A 15414-nucleotide genomic window follows, 5' to 3' on the forward strand; every position below is an offset into this window, starting at 1 on the left:
AGAGATCGAAAGATTTTTTTCCTCCTTTCCACCAAAGGTTCAAGGTGTGTGGTTCTTCCCTGTGTCAAAACTTTGTATGCACTTAGAAAACTTAGGATATGAAGTCAGAAGCCTGAACTCTTAACAGAAGCAGGGATACGAAAATTAAGTATTGGGAGTTTAGAGGAAGCCCTGTCAAACTGCCTATCTGCAAATCAAGAATAATTTTTCTCAGACATCACTGCAATCAAATAACTCAATATAGTTAAGTTTTACATTAAAAAAAATCTTGATCCACAAGGTTGCAAAGCAAGCATTTTGTTGGCTGCCAGTCAACCAGTTATTGACAGAAAGGGGATTTGGTGTAGGCATATGCATGTTTAAAGTGTTTGACATAATGGAGCACTTTCCTGAATCCTGTCAGTATATTACTTTGCTATGGCAACCCTGTAGCTTTACAAGAGATGAATTTATTGAATTGCACCGATCTTAAGCCTTACTGACGTAAAATGTATCCTGCTATTCATTGAGACCCAGTATTTAAGATGTGATCAAAGACCATAAGATATTTACCTCCTTTAGATAAGACCATACACAATAATCTGATTTGGGCAAAGTTCTACATATGTTATGGTTTTGCTTGTATATCTGTAGAAAGGAGAAAGGACTAAAATGATCTGGGGATTTGACATTCAGTTATCCTCCAAGGTTTCCAAAGCAGGTTGCTTATAATGGTTTTCTAAGAGCTTTTGGAGGAAGCAGAATATATTTTTTGTTTTCCTCATATTTCTTCATGTGAAAGTCTGAATTATTTGGTTTTGGAGTAGATAAAGAAAAATACTAAATATTAATATACTAGTAATAGCTTTTGTACATATTTAAGGATTGAAAATACCTCTGAGCCAATCTGTCTGATGGAGACATTAATATTTGAGCATATGTAGAAGTGTCTGCAGGAAGTGGGTGGAGGTGGACCTGGTGGTGAGAGTATTTTAGCAACATATTGCAAAAATTGCTATTTTCCTTTCACTGTGTAGGATGTCTTAGAAAAGTAACCTTATACTTAGGCACCGATATATCAGCCAGACAAATGAAGTTGCATCGTGTATCTGCTTTTATATATGGGGGCTAAGAGAATTCAAGCTGACATAAATTGTCTTAGTATCTAGCTAACATATTAATTTTAATATGTGCATTTAAATCATTAATATGAAAGCATAATAACTTTTTTTCCCCTATCGATACATCTAGGAAACAGGTTTTTATGTAAAGTTTGACTTTTTGCTTTATACATGATGTATCTTTTTTTTTTTTTTTCCACTGGTAAATCATGTCTATCTATTTACCTGAACTCAGGTTGTTGTTTTACCTGAACTCAACATCATTCAAGCATTGCCATTGTGGTTTCAAAGTCATGCTTCAAATTTTTAATGCTCTCCACCTCACATTATCTGTGTAAAATAAATTTCCTTGTCCCAGGGAAATCATGCTCTATTCATCTAACTGGATGGTAACAACTGAACTGCATGCTGATCTAAAGACAACTGCTTTGCAGGTTTCTATAATATTTCAATAATATTTGAGTCACTGAGAATCTCCTCCACACCATTTCTTCCTTCAGTGAGTGGTATATCCAATGAAGCTGTCTTACATTCTGCAGAGGGTGTATAGATGCCACTGTCAGTTATTTAGACCAAGGTCAGTTTTGAGTCTCAAGGGAAAAACCTGTGGATGTACCAGAGCTCACACTAACAGTTAATTGGAAAACTTTTAATCCTATTTTCAGATACACAAATGTAATAACGATTGGAGAAAACTCACTATATTGTCTTTTGTCATCACAGGGAAAAGCAATGATGCCAATTTTGTGAATGTTTTTCTCATCCTGAAAGTGTCACATCACCTTAAGCTTGGTTTGATCCCTTTTAATGAGTCTTTAGTTGTAATGCTAATGCTGACAATTTAGGATACATTTTTCAGCAGCACACAGAATATATTAAATGCATTGTTATCTATATGCAGAAAATTAAATTATATGTAGTTGTGATATCAGGTATCTTGGTGCACAGGTTTGGCTACTTGCTTTATTTTTCCATAGAAATATTGGTGTAATGAAATGGAGGTGAGGATGGTGCTCAGCAGCAGAGGGGGAAGAAGAGGCACCGCTTAGGAGAATGGGAGGTTTTGTTAACAGCTCAGCATTTTGCAGACTGTGTGTTTTGAAATGACAACTTGCTTTGATTAATATGCACTCAGAATTTGCTAAATTTGGGGTCTTCCTTATTGAGATTTACTTTTTGCATTGTAGTTTGCTCCAGAGTTGACTTTAATGAGTGACCTATAATTTTGAATAGTAAGATTGATCAGTAGGAACAGATTTGCCTTCCATCTCCCAGTTAAAGCAACTACCATATAATGGAAGTATGTCAGATGGAACAGACCTGTGAAGTTTTACATAGTATTACAAAGGGAAGGCTTTAACTATATTTAGGGCTGTAATTTTAACTATATTTAGGGCTGTAATTTTAATTCTAACCTATGATTCTACAGAGCATTATTGTTAATGATAAAATGGGGTTCTGTCTTAGGGTTTATTTAATTAGCAAATCCCAGTTGAACCTTATTTATTAATTTAGAATGGTTTAAATCTCACCTCAACTTACACTGTGTCCAAACGATGTGAGGTACATTAATTAGTTTACTGAAGTTACACTCCTCTTGTTTATTGGTCTGCTGAAGCCAGCACAAAACACACAGTTGTACTTTTGGCCAGCTAAATTAGGACTTTTAAGAAGTTAACAAGTTATTAAAAGTTATTCCCACCTATATTGTGTTTGTCAGTGCTATTGAGTCTGTGCATTTCTGGAAACCACTGAATGTATTGGTTAAGTTAAAAAAAGCTGCACCAATGAAACAACTCACTAAAGAAATTAGTCTTGTTTAATTTTCTCATTAATTTCTGTTATTAAACTAATTTGAGAATTGATAACAGAATGTTTGAGTGATTTGTGGCCTGAAAAAGGAGACCAACATTTCCCTCCTTGAAAATGGAAATTGGCTTGTCAGACATTTAGATGAAGAATGATCAATCAATAGGATTTTAATAAGGAAAAGCTTTAAAATTGACTGAAGGTGGCTTTTGTTTAAGGTGATTTGGTATGTGCATATTACTAAGCTCTCCCTGGAGAGGGTTTTCAAAGGCAATAATGGGCACTGATTTTCTTTGTTTATTTCATTCTCTTTCTGTTCCCTTTTTGCCAGGGATTTCAGTATTTATGTCTCCATTGTGTCTTTGAAATCTCCCTGCCTGCTCTTCAGGTCCTGTGAATAATTTTACTTATTTGCATTTAAAACTGTGAGTTTTAACTACTGTTTTTCTCCAGTGAGCCTGTTGTCTAGATAAACATTTATTTTCAGTCTAAGTTCGCACTAGACATGGGGGCTAGCTGTTACCATTGACTTTAGGAACACAAATTTCAAGTGTACATGCACGCACTGGAGGAACAGATTTGACTTGGAAAGATCCATTAAAATCCTGTATTTTGGCTACCTCTTGGAAAATCTAGTATAATGGGCTTGGAGTTAAAAACTAAATGGCAATTATGGTCAACTGGGTTGGTTTGTTTTGTCCATTAGTGAAGTCCCTGTTGGGCCTTCTAAAACTGATGTAACTAAAGTTAGATTAAAAATACTCCATTCTGTGTGCAATCTTCGTCACAAACTGCAGATCCTCGACTAATGCATTAAAAAAGTAAACAATACATAACACACCCACACAAATTCTGGATGTCACTACTTCCTTGCAGTCTTTTTTTTTTCTCCGGTTAGGTTATTTATCCTGATTTCAGCCTTTTTTCTTGACTCTTGCTATCACTATTTTCCAAGCTTTCTATCCTAATGACTTAGAGGCCACCATTATGTTCCATGTTTGCACCCAATCTTATTTTGTTTCTCCTCAGCATTCTGTAAGCAGCTCCATACTGGTATCACAATTACAGAGGAGGTTCTAGGTTGTGCAGGCTTCTTTTTGGAGGTTGTGGTGGTAAGAGCACACTGATCATTCCCAGCACAAATGAAGTTAAGTTTTTTTTTCCCAAAACAGGGCTTACCAAAAGCTTTTAAATGAAAAATTTACCATTTTCCTCATTCATAGTTTTTTGCCCTTTGTTTATTAAGGCAGAAAAGTCATGGAGCCAGTTTGTGTCTTCTCAGCCAGTTCTCATCTTTGGATAGAATCATCTTCATGTGGTTGGCATTGAAGCCAATGTAATCTGGGCAGAAAGGACAATGTTTATTCACAGTTTAAAGCCAGAAAGTAAAATTAGGGAGTTTAATCTGACCTTCTTCAATTCTTGGACCACTGCATTTCACATATATTGATCTATTTAGCCCAGTAGCCTTTGGTTACATTACTAAGTCAAAACTAATATTTTTCTTGAAAACAAAGATGATAAATACAGTTTTTCATCATGTATCTTGATCCAGAGTTGGGTGCCCTCCTTGATAAATTCATTGATTTCTTACTTGAATTCCTCTAGCTTGATCTCCCAGAAAGCAGTTCTAGACATACTTCCTGGCTGTGCCTGAGCGTGCTCTCCTTACAAAGAATACTTGTTTTCTGTGAGTATTTTATGCCAAGAATTTCGATCTTGTTGCCTACAATTTTTTTTTGTTTTCAGTTAAAAAACCCACCCCATTCCAATGAAAGAATGACTAGGAAGATGTTCAGGTATGAAATAGATTAAAAACCAAACACCACCCTTCCTCCCCCACTATAGTGAAACAATAAAACAAAAACCTTAAAAAAAGATTAATCAGTCCAAGAATTGCTATCTTAATGAAAGCAAAGAATTTATAAAATCAGAAATAGATGAAGAGATGCTTCTAATAATTCATGTAAGTAGAATCTTCATTAATTTTTCAAAAATAACTTTTTCTTGTAGCAATTTTTTGTAGTAATTATTTAAGTGTGCATTATTAATATACTCCAGTCACTTTTTGCATGTAATGCTTTCTTACTTCTCTGCAGCTCACACATATAACTCTTAAAGTTCATAATTTGTTCTTCAAATCCATAATCTAAAGGAACGAAAGAAATTTAACAGACAGGCATCATGATACCTCTAATGTTTGCAAAAACAGTTATTCTGGGAAAACCATAAATAATTGTACTACTAGTATGAAAGAGGTTGAGTTGCTTTTGTTTGTTTTAAAAATTGCAAGTATACAAAGGGGATGTGGCATAAAAACCCTGAAAGGGTAAAATCAAGACCTCTTACCTGCAAAAGAGAAATCCGTTAGAGCGTATTATGACGTGGTCGAGTGTGACACCTAGAGGCCATATGTTTAGGATTCCTAAAGAATAACTTCACCTGCAAGTTTTGCACAGCACGTGCAATTTTGGACTTAAAGACTGGAGCAAGCATATTTTGAAAAAATTAACATAATTTTTTTCCCAGATTTTTCATGTTTACCATAATTTTGTGTCTTCCTTGACTAGGATCCATAGCATTGATATAAAGAAAAATAAGAGACTCTTTCTGCTGAATCTGGTAGAATTCTTAATGCTGTACAGCAAAAACTAAAAGAGCCCTGTGCAGCTTATTCCATCCTGAAGTACTCAATATCTAATAAAGTTCTTGCAGGTCCCATCTGAAGAGAATTATCACAATATGCTTGTGACTGTAGTGAAGTATCTTCATGAATGTCAGGCTCTCACACAATGCAGAACTAGAATTTGGGCCTGTGAGTTTGTCAGGGAATGAAGAGAACAAAAGCTTTTAACTGTTATGTGAATTATTTAGATCATGGATATTAGAAGGAAACATACACATAGGGAAAAAAACTTAACCTTCCTAACTTCTCTGTACGTTAGGGGGGCAACCATGTCACTACATCCCATGAAATGGGGGCATCCAAAGGCATCCTACCTCGTACAGCAACAGAACCAGATCAGCATGTTACAAATTTAAAATACTTACCAGAAGTATTTGCTACTCTATTATTCAGTGGGCATTGGCTATAATAAACTCATTATAACCGTAGAGCTAAATGAATAGGAGATAGGTGACTTAGTTGTTTTTGGCAATATTTGTTATTTTCTAAGAGAGTATTTTCCAAGACTTTCACACTAAGAGAGTATGAAAGTCTTTGAAAAGTCTTAGAGATCAATCAAAACTAGCACAGTTCAGATTAAGAGGACTTTGACTTTTCTACACAAGAAATAAAACATTTTTCACTCTTTAGAATCTGGGCTATTCTAGTACTCATTCTGTAGGGTTTTTTGTACTAGTCTAGTACTCATGCAGCAGAGAGTGCTTAGTGGGGTGCAGTTTTAGAGGTTGTAAAACATCTTCTATAGATCTACAAAAATTGACTGAAACTTCTCTTAAGGTTTCTGGCTTGACCAGTCAGAAATTGAAGGCAGATGAAAGTGATGCTGAAAACTGCTCTTTGTTGTGTATTGCTTATTCTAGCAACAAATGTGTGTATATATTTAGTAGTCTTTGTATACCTTTTGGCCTTACTATGTGTAGAAATACCACATCATCAGGATATAAGGTAATGTGATCCTGAAGCTGTAATTCATGGCTTTTCATAATGAAAAGGGTGTTAGCATGGGACTGCCTGACAGCAGAGGAATACTGCCAGCTTGATTCTATATTGAAATATGTATCTTATCATTTCCCTCTCCAAAAAAGAAAAGGTATTTCATGCTTACTTTGTTAGCCTCTCTTTAATGCTGGGAAATGTGGGCAAAGTTATTCCAATATTTCATGACTAACACTTTGTCATTTTGATAAAGGTCTTTGAGGTTAGTCATACTTTTTGAAGAAAAATGAAAAGGTGCTAAGTTGTCAGTTTGAGTAGTTCACAGACTTCTTGTAGCTGTTGTGCTTCAAATAAAATAATTGGATTATTTAGTTTGGAAAAGATGTCCAAGATCATGGAGTTCAGCCGCTGACCTATCTCTGCCAAGTCCACCGCTAAACCATACCCCCAAGTGCCACCTCTGCGTCTAAATATATAATTGTATCTCATGAGGCTCGCATGTTGGTGCTCTAAGGGACAACAATTGCACCATTTAGTTTGTGATATGCATGCTAATGTCAATTGTGGTTTATTTCTATGCTTTGTCTAGAAGCTTCTTCTCAGAAATACTTAACCATTTATTTGGGAATGTCTAAGCCATAAACAACTGATAAATTATGATTGTTAAGTATATATTAGAAGATTGCCAGTAGGCTGGAAATAGTGCATTGTTTACTGGAGGGAGGTCCCATGTTTACTGTAGCAAATGGGAGAGGATAATAGGGCATCAGATACACTGGAAATAGCTAACAGCAGCATTCTGAGAAAGGCATGCTGACAGCAACTGAAACTTAAAATCAGGATATATTCCCTCTTGTTTGAGAAGTCTAATTGCTGCAGTTAGGTTGGTGAGGTTGCTGTTGGTGTTTGTGTCTTCAGGCACCAGCCTGCTCTTTGGCCTGGGGAATCACTGGTCTTTCCCCATCCTGAGTAATAGATGAGTGCATGTACAGTGTAAGTGACTGAGTGAGTCCCAAAACCAGCTCTTCAGAAATATTTTTTTTTCCAGACACACAAATACTTTTGCATAATAAATATTCCTTCCATTTTTTCTCTGTGACCTATTTCTGAACAGTTTTAATTCATTATATCTTCTGACAAAAAAAAAGTGGAATTATTCTTTTGTGGTTCATTGAAAAAACCATAAAAAGTAGTGTGAAAATATTTTACTTTGATAATCTGTATTTTAGTGGTTTTGAAGTATGCAGTTTTATAATTGCATAAATAAAAGAAAATATTTGAGTGTTTGTGTGCATGTGCTTACCCTCTCTCATGATGCTGCTTTGTTCTGCTGTCAAAACCCACTTTGATTCATTGTGCCAACTACATGGATGATCTGTTCCCTGATGATGTTTCCAGATGATCTGAGTCACGTACAAAATATTCTCAGAGGCTTTCTTTATACATTCATTAAAAATTCCAGGTAGAATCCATTGTATTTAATAACTCTGAAAAGGGTGCCTTTTCTCTTAGTCTTTCTATTAACTTGAGTCTTCCTCTGGTGCATAGCTCTGGATAAAAAGCCAACATTTTACTCTTAATTTTTCAAAGGAATATATAAGCTACATATGCTTTAAGTATGCAAGTCAATACAGCTATTGCTATAGATTTCCCGAGGTTCTTAAAACTTCTTTAAACCCTTAGATTTTTAATCCTATTTTTAATCCTATTTTTCATAAATTGTGAAGCTGGCATTATTTTTATTATGTCGAATATTCTCAAGTCCCTCTGCACAGCCTGTTAAATAATGTGTGTGTGATTAACCTAACCACAGATGTAGCTTCAAGATTGATGTAAATCAATGAACTCAGAAAAAAATTTGGTTTATATCAGTGCTCTCTCTAATACAAGGCAAAGGCTGAAGAGAAAACCATACTTTCTAAAGCAAATACTGCATGATGTAGAAGTGAATAAAATGTATCTCCTGAAGTGCTTTTAGCTGAGGGTACAAGTTCTGGATCAGGATGCTATAAATTTGTTAAGATCATGGCTTTCTATGTATCCCTTATCAACCTATAATCTCCTGATTGTTGCCTGTTTTTCAACAGCTGAGGAACAGTAATCCACACTTGCTTATCTCTCTTAATCACAGCCTCATGGTGCTATAGCTCCCTGAGCCTTTAATTCCCTCTTAGAGGCGTAACAGAGTGGAAAGTAAACAAAGACGAATTTGCAACCTTCAACATTGCTAATTTGCTCTGATGTCAGAATATTTAAACAGGCAAGGACTTGGGAATTATTTGATCACAACTGATTTTAATCTAATGCATGTGAAAAGGCTGAGTCTGGGAAGGATGTGCAAAATGACAGGCGTCCCAAGAGAGTTGACTGAAGGTTTCTTCTTTAAACAACAATAGCTCCATAATTTTTCAACTCTGGGTCCTGTGCTCTTACTGTGTATTTTTGTTTGCATTTCTAATGAAACTTTCTGAATATGATATTGGTTTTCTTGAAAATTTCTCATTTGCTTCCCAGTTTATAGGTGTCAGAAGCCCAGTCTTTAGGCTTGTTACAGTGTCTGTTCACTGCTTAGTGGGTGGGAGAGATAAAGATCCCTATTTAAAAAGCTTTGTCTCTCTCCACATTTTTGTACCATCTTGACAGCCTAATGTATCCTGCATACTTTCATATGTAAAATGATTGATAACTTGATCTTCAAATTATTTTAAATTACGCAGTTGACGTTTATGCATGTATATATGTGTACATACTTTCTGGATAAGAAAGGATGTTATCTTGTGTTATATATTATGTGCACACTTCATCTACCACAGAGGTGATGGACTTAAACATACATACACATTATCATACACACATATTCATCTTCCCTCAGAGCAGATATGCCATTACCTCAGAGCAGTATGCCATTACCTGAAATAGATTTGAAAAATATATGCAAGACAAAGTAGTGGTTTTAATTTTTTTCCTACATTTTCTTCAATTTCTCTTCATACGGTCTTAATTGTTTGTTCAATGCATTTGTAATCACTTATTTTTTTGTTTACAAAATGGTTAATGCAGCGTACATAGTATTACCAGGACAAATGTCTGATGCTCTCTTAATTGTTATATATTGTTCTGTTTATATCTGTTCTGGTTGAACGACTTGTGTTTCTGAAGCATGTCTGATGATGATTTCTTCTTTTCTTCTTAGTATGTATCATTTGGGATATTCCAGGGAGAGACGTGTCTGGGAAGCCAGCCTTTTGCAGTCACTCTCTGCACTGAGATTACAGCGCTGGGCTATTTGTGTTTCTCCTCATCCCTGTTTCTCTCTGTCTCTCACTCTCTCCAGCTGGTGTAAATGACTGCTGCTGCCTCCCAGAGCAAGATAACCTGCTCAGTCAGCTGGAGCCCCCTGCGGACAGCTGTCTCGCTTTTAGCTGATGGAAAACTGCTATAACCGCTGAATGGAAGCGTGTGGAGCAGCGACCATACCAGCACGAGGAGCTGCTGCTGCAGCAGCAAGAGCGAGCGAGGACTCTATTGTTCCCTGGTGTTAAACAGTTTTTCCTTTGCAACTGCCATGCACAACGGCGGGAGAGAGGTTTCCAGTCCCTTTCTCCCCGTGAAGAAATTGTGAAGAGGGGCGGATCGTTTGAGGAAGGTTTCGAGGTGGTGCTGCGGGTTTTGGGCGCAGCAGCAGGCTGCTGGAGGCATGGGGCTGAGCCAGGGGAGCGCTTCTCTCTGCCGTGGTCCAGGGGTTTCTGCCGTGCCCGCTCACTGCGTGGGAGTCCTCGGGCTTCTGCTGCTGCTGGGGATCTGGGACGCTCGTGCACAAAGTGAATTTCAAACTTCATCCGTGTATTTGTGGAAGACTGGTAAGTCAGGGTGCTGTGATAACACAACAACAGTGTCTTGAGTTTTTGTTGTAAGCAATAACCTTTTTGTGTGCTTTGTGTATGTGGAGGGAGAAAGTTAATCTAAATAACTAATGTTTACTGGCAGGATTATAGGGGAAAAATAGGTCATTTTACAGGATTCCACCATCCAGGCAAATATTGCAATTAAAAAACTCCACGTTTGTGAGAGTGTGGCAGTGTTACTGGGATCTCTTACATATTTTCTGTGTCTTCTGAGGTTTTTAGTTTTGTTTATCAGCTCTGTGTCGTACATAAAGGTCAGAGCATTAGTGCCTGTCTGCAGTGAGAAGAAACAACTATTGCAATTGGAGTTAGCATCATTAGAAGTGATCTAAACATATTGAATTTTCACAATGAAAGATGTGATTCAGCACATCTAATCTTTGTGTCCTGTGCTGACATGTAATATAGTCAGTGTGGTAATTGATGGGGAGTTGGGTTTGTTAAATTTAGGTTTATTCCACGGTATATAGGACACGTGAAAGCTAATGATGGATTAGGTGAAATAATCCAAGTGATGCCAGATCTCATAACCAAAGAGCCAAAGGCAAATAGGCTATGTGGATTCAGCACCACAGTAGATGGATAATTTCCCCTACTTTGATCCTAATGAGTTACGTGTCTGTTTTAAAGATTGCATAGTCATAACAGTGTTTAAACCTTAACTCTGCATTAAAAATCAGTGTGGAATTTTCCTGTGTCTATTAATATATTACATTAATTCAGGACTCAAGCAGTGATGAATATGTGCATTTTAGTTGTCTTGATACAGTTGTAGTTCCTATGTAAGTAGGAACTCTCATTTAGGAAATTTAAAAATTTCTGACAGGGAAATATTTCACATTGGCTTTGGCAGTTAGCTTCCTTTCCTGTATGTTGCCTGGGAAAAAACAATCCAAAAAGTAGTAGATTTGTTTAAAAAGTGATTTTTCATTAAAGGATAATACAGTAATAAGAGATTGCAAATTAATAATTTGTCTGAAAAATAACTTTGAGAAGACAGTCACTTTCCTAGATGGAGGGACACTGCTTTTGGCCACAGAAAGCAGATCAATTTACAATTGCAGTGATATCCTGAATTTTTTAAGAGGCTCCATCTATCCAGCAGCTCAGAGAGGAGATTAAAAGGAAATTCATTTAAACAAGAAGACAAGCTTTCCAATAACAGAAAGAGAAGTCTGAAGAAGGGAAAATCCTTTGTAACTTTCACTTCTGACTGCAAGACAGGTTACACAATGACAGTGACCTTTTTTCCTTTTAAACAATTAACAAATTAAAAACAGTTCACAGCTCCATTACAGATCTGTAAATGTTCAACACACACTTAAGAAGAGCTGATATATGTGCACAGGTTTGTGCAAAGGCACAATAATAATATAACATTTTCATAAAGCATTTCATATTTACCCTAAGTTGCTAGGCGCCAGTAGAATAAACTCTCCAGCATTTTATGTCTCCATTTAACAGTGTAATGGATGGTATTTAAAAATGTTAAAATAGTAACATAGTTTGAGGATAATAATAATTCTAGTGAACTACTACTTAAGAACACGTGCAATGAGTTTGCTATGGATTTAACTCCAATTACTTTGCATATAGTACACGTGCTCTGAAACCAGGAAGAAGGAAACTGTGTTGGCTTTTGTCTTCTCCCCCTTTCTCCCTTCCTGGCAAAGACAGCTCTTAAGAAACTTTTGTGAAGGACAGGTATGATCCAATTACTTTGCCTGATGAAGAGCTAGTCCTTCCCTTCATGTTTTCTTCTGTGACATCTCTTGTCTCTTTTGCCTACAATAAGAAATATTGCAGCCATAACATCAGTGATGAGATGGAAACATGATGAAAAACAAGTAATGAAAAACAAGAGTGGCTCTTTTCAGATGATGAAAGACAAGATGCAGTGAATAAGACACTGCATCTCTGTTTGGCTCCAAATTACATTTTTGTGCTCTTTTTCTTAGCTGTGTATTGAATTCTTTTGTTTCTCCCCCTCCAGTCGTGGGAGGATCTAGAAAGTGAACTGGAAGAATTGCTGGTCAGTGGTCTGAAGTGACATGTAGTATGGGATGTACAGACTTCAGCTGAAGTATCCGAGAGAAAAGCAAAACTGACCAGTAGTGAGCTCATGCACTTCAGATGATATTTTCCTTCTCCTTCTGTGAATGAGAGAGGTCAGGGGAATGTGTGGCTGAGACTTTGTCAAGGCAATCAGCTTGATTATATGCCTTTTGGGACCTCTTAGGTCCATTTTTGAGAACCATGCTATTTTTGTATTGAATTTAGTCTGTAATCAGCTTTTGTAAGTGCTGTTCATGACTTCCATCTGTCTTGCTTTTATTTCTAAACGTTTTTCAAATAATGTCTTGGTGTATGCTACTCTGTGTCTTCTATACTGCTTTACTGCATTATGTTTTCTTAAGGATGCCCTTGACAATAATCTGCAATGATTATGAGGTTTGAGATGAGGCATGCTTTGTTTTAAAGAATAATAGTTTCCTTTTTTTGGTTTGTTTTGTTTATGGGGTTTGAAAGGATTTTTTGTTGTTTTGTTGGAAAGAAGGGAGGAGTGTTCTAATTCACATTTCAAGTGTTTGCTTTCAATCCATGAAAGGCTCTCAGGGGACCTGATTTCCTGTTTACTACCATCCTCCTGTCTACTACCATAAAAATCTGAGTTTATTGCAATACTCAGTTTAACCATTTGGGTGTTTAGTTATCTTTGATTCAACATATACAATATCGTGAATAATCTGTTTTGAACAGGGAGGTTGAGCTAAAAGTTATCTCCAGAGGTCCCTTCTAATCTCCACCCATCCTGTGATATAGGCACCATTACTGAGTAATTTTTACTTTTCCAGCTGAAACTGCTTTGAAGCTTTGGCTTTTGTTACTTTTTGATCTCTTGAGAGAATAGGTATTTAGTGTTCTGCTGTGTTTAATGGACCTTCATAGTTTTGAATGGCACTTAAATGAGCATAGTTGATTATAGGTACAAGTGATTGAACTAGGTTTCTCACCAAACTGTCTCATTCCATTCTGTGCAGACCTGGTGTATGCATATTATTCAGTTAGAAATACACTGCTGGTTCATTTTGTGTGGTCACTGGGAAAGCCATCTTGGTTTTTTAACATAAACAAAAAAAAAAAAAAAAAAAAAAAAAGTGATGAAACAGCAAGATTCCAGAGTTGAGTCATGGTGTGTATCTGCTTGATGATCTGAGCTAGACAGCAGCAGCTTTTATCCACTCATGGAAGAGAAATTGTGAAACTGGGGACTGGTGATTCTATTGGTGTGGGGCTGACACAAACTGCCAAGTGTTGAACTATTTATGCTGAAAAGATGTTTAATGACATGTTTTGTTCATAAGTAATTTCCTTTCTCTGATTTAACTGATTCTATTTGCAGTGACCAGTTGTTTGTTTCAGGTTCTACACTGCTACATTGAACTTCTTTGAGTTTCTCAAATGACATTTTTATTCTACCTTAACTTTTATGATTTGCTTTAGAATTTTGGTGAATATTATTGAATTTGATCTGAAGGGGAGTTGTCAAGAATGGAGCTCTTCTCAGTGTTGCCACACAATAAGGCAAGAGGCAATGGGCAGAAACTGATGCACAGGGAGTTCCATCTGAATTCAAAGAGGAATTTCTTTACTGTGCAGGTGACCATACACTGGAACAGACTGTCCAGAGGGGCTGTGAAGTCTCCCTCTCTGGAGATATTCAGGAACTGTCTGGATGAAATCCTGTCCTGTGTGCTCTGGGATGACCCTGTTTAGGTGGGGAGGTTGGACCAGATGACCCACTGTGGTCCCTTCCAGCCTCACCCATTCTGTGATTTTCATATTCAAAGACACCTTATAATCTTGTGACACAGCCCACCAGGAGCTAAGATGTTGTATCTGTAAGTTTTGCAGTGAACAGAGATGACTGCTGATTTCTCAATGAGGACACCCATGAAGTTTTCACTTTTTTCCCTTTACATGAAGATGCATATTTTTCTTAGTCTGTCATGTCATCATGCAGGACATATATTTACCATTCCTTTACACAACTGACTAAGCATAGGTGCTTCTTGCCCCATCAGAAGCCTCTTTTACTTCTTTCTACCCTCTCCTTCATATGTTTTTGTTAAATAAATTCATATGCTGATCTGTGATGTGCTGTCAGTGTTGGGTGTTATGCCTGCCTACAGTTACTAAGATATATATATATATATATATATATATATATATATATATAAATATATATACATAATATATATAATATATATTATATGCTGATTAATTACTGAAGAATGCACAAAATCAGCAAAGTTTGATCACATTAAAGTTGCATCTTCCAACAGCCTTGAAGTAGTGCACGTTACACCTTTGAAGAGGAAGATGCAGCATTGGTTAATATCTCAGTAACAAAAGAAGTTATAAGAAAAAAACAATCCAGGAGGCAATGCCTTTTCCATTACTGTCTGTTTTAAAGACTTGGTCAGATCTCAGATAGTACAGATAGGTATAGCTCTATAGAATTATTTGAGATATCTGCAAATGTCGATAACGAGACTTGGTCTTTGATATAACAATTGCAGTTGGACATTTTCCCTTCTTTTTAACAAGGGTAGAACTTGAAATAGGCTTTCTGTGGGTAACAGGGCTGTTTTAAAATTAAAGTGGAAAAAGGAAAAAGGCATTGTTTCCTGAAGAGAGCAATGAAGTATCTATATTTTCCTGCTTATGTTGTGTCTCCTAGATGAGAATTGGTTCTTAGATGATAACTTGCTCAACCTTTGATGCAGTCAAAAATCAGAGGAAAGGCAATAATATGTGTGTAGGCAACATACAGAAGATCATAGATACTTTTGGGGTAGTGGAGGCCTGGAGTGAAACTAGGGGGGCAGGTGGTTTCCACTGGGGCTAGAAGGGTGTTGCAAACTCTTCAGGCAAGAGCTCTTCTTAATCACTTTCTGATCTTTTTCAGCAAACA

The 15414-nt window shown here is 36.6% G+C and overlaps 1 protein-coding gene across 1 annotated transcript in view; it reads left to right on the forward strand.

Annotated features, from left to right (window-relative positions):
* THSD7A (thrombospondin type 1 domain containing 7A) overlaps positions 1–15414 on the forward strand; it is a 270080-nt gene that overhangs the window by 66204 nt on the left and 188462 nt on the right. The window contains exon 4 of the mRNA XM_068210178.1: positions 9866–10391. Coding sequence (XP_068066279.1) covers positions 10229–10391 — 163 coding nt within the window. The 5' untranslated portion in view covers positions 9866–10228. The remainder of the gene's footprint in view (positions 1–9865; positions 10392–15414) is intronic.

Source organism: Anomalospiza imberbis, chromosome 1 (genome assembly GCF_031753505.1).
Source record: "Anomalospiza imberbis isolate Cuckoo-Finch-1a 21T00152 chromosome 1, ASM3175350v1, whole genome shotgun sequence".
Lineage (NCBI taxonomy): Eukaryota > Metazoa > Chordata > Aves > Passeriformes > Viduidae > Anomalospiza > Anomalospiza imberbis.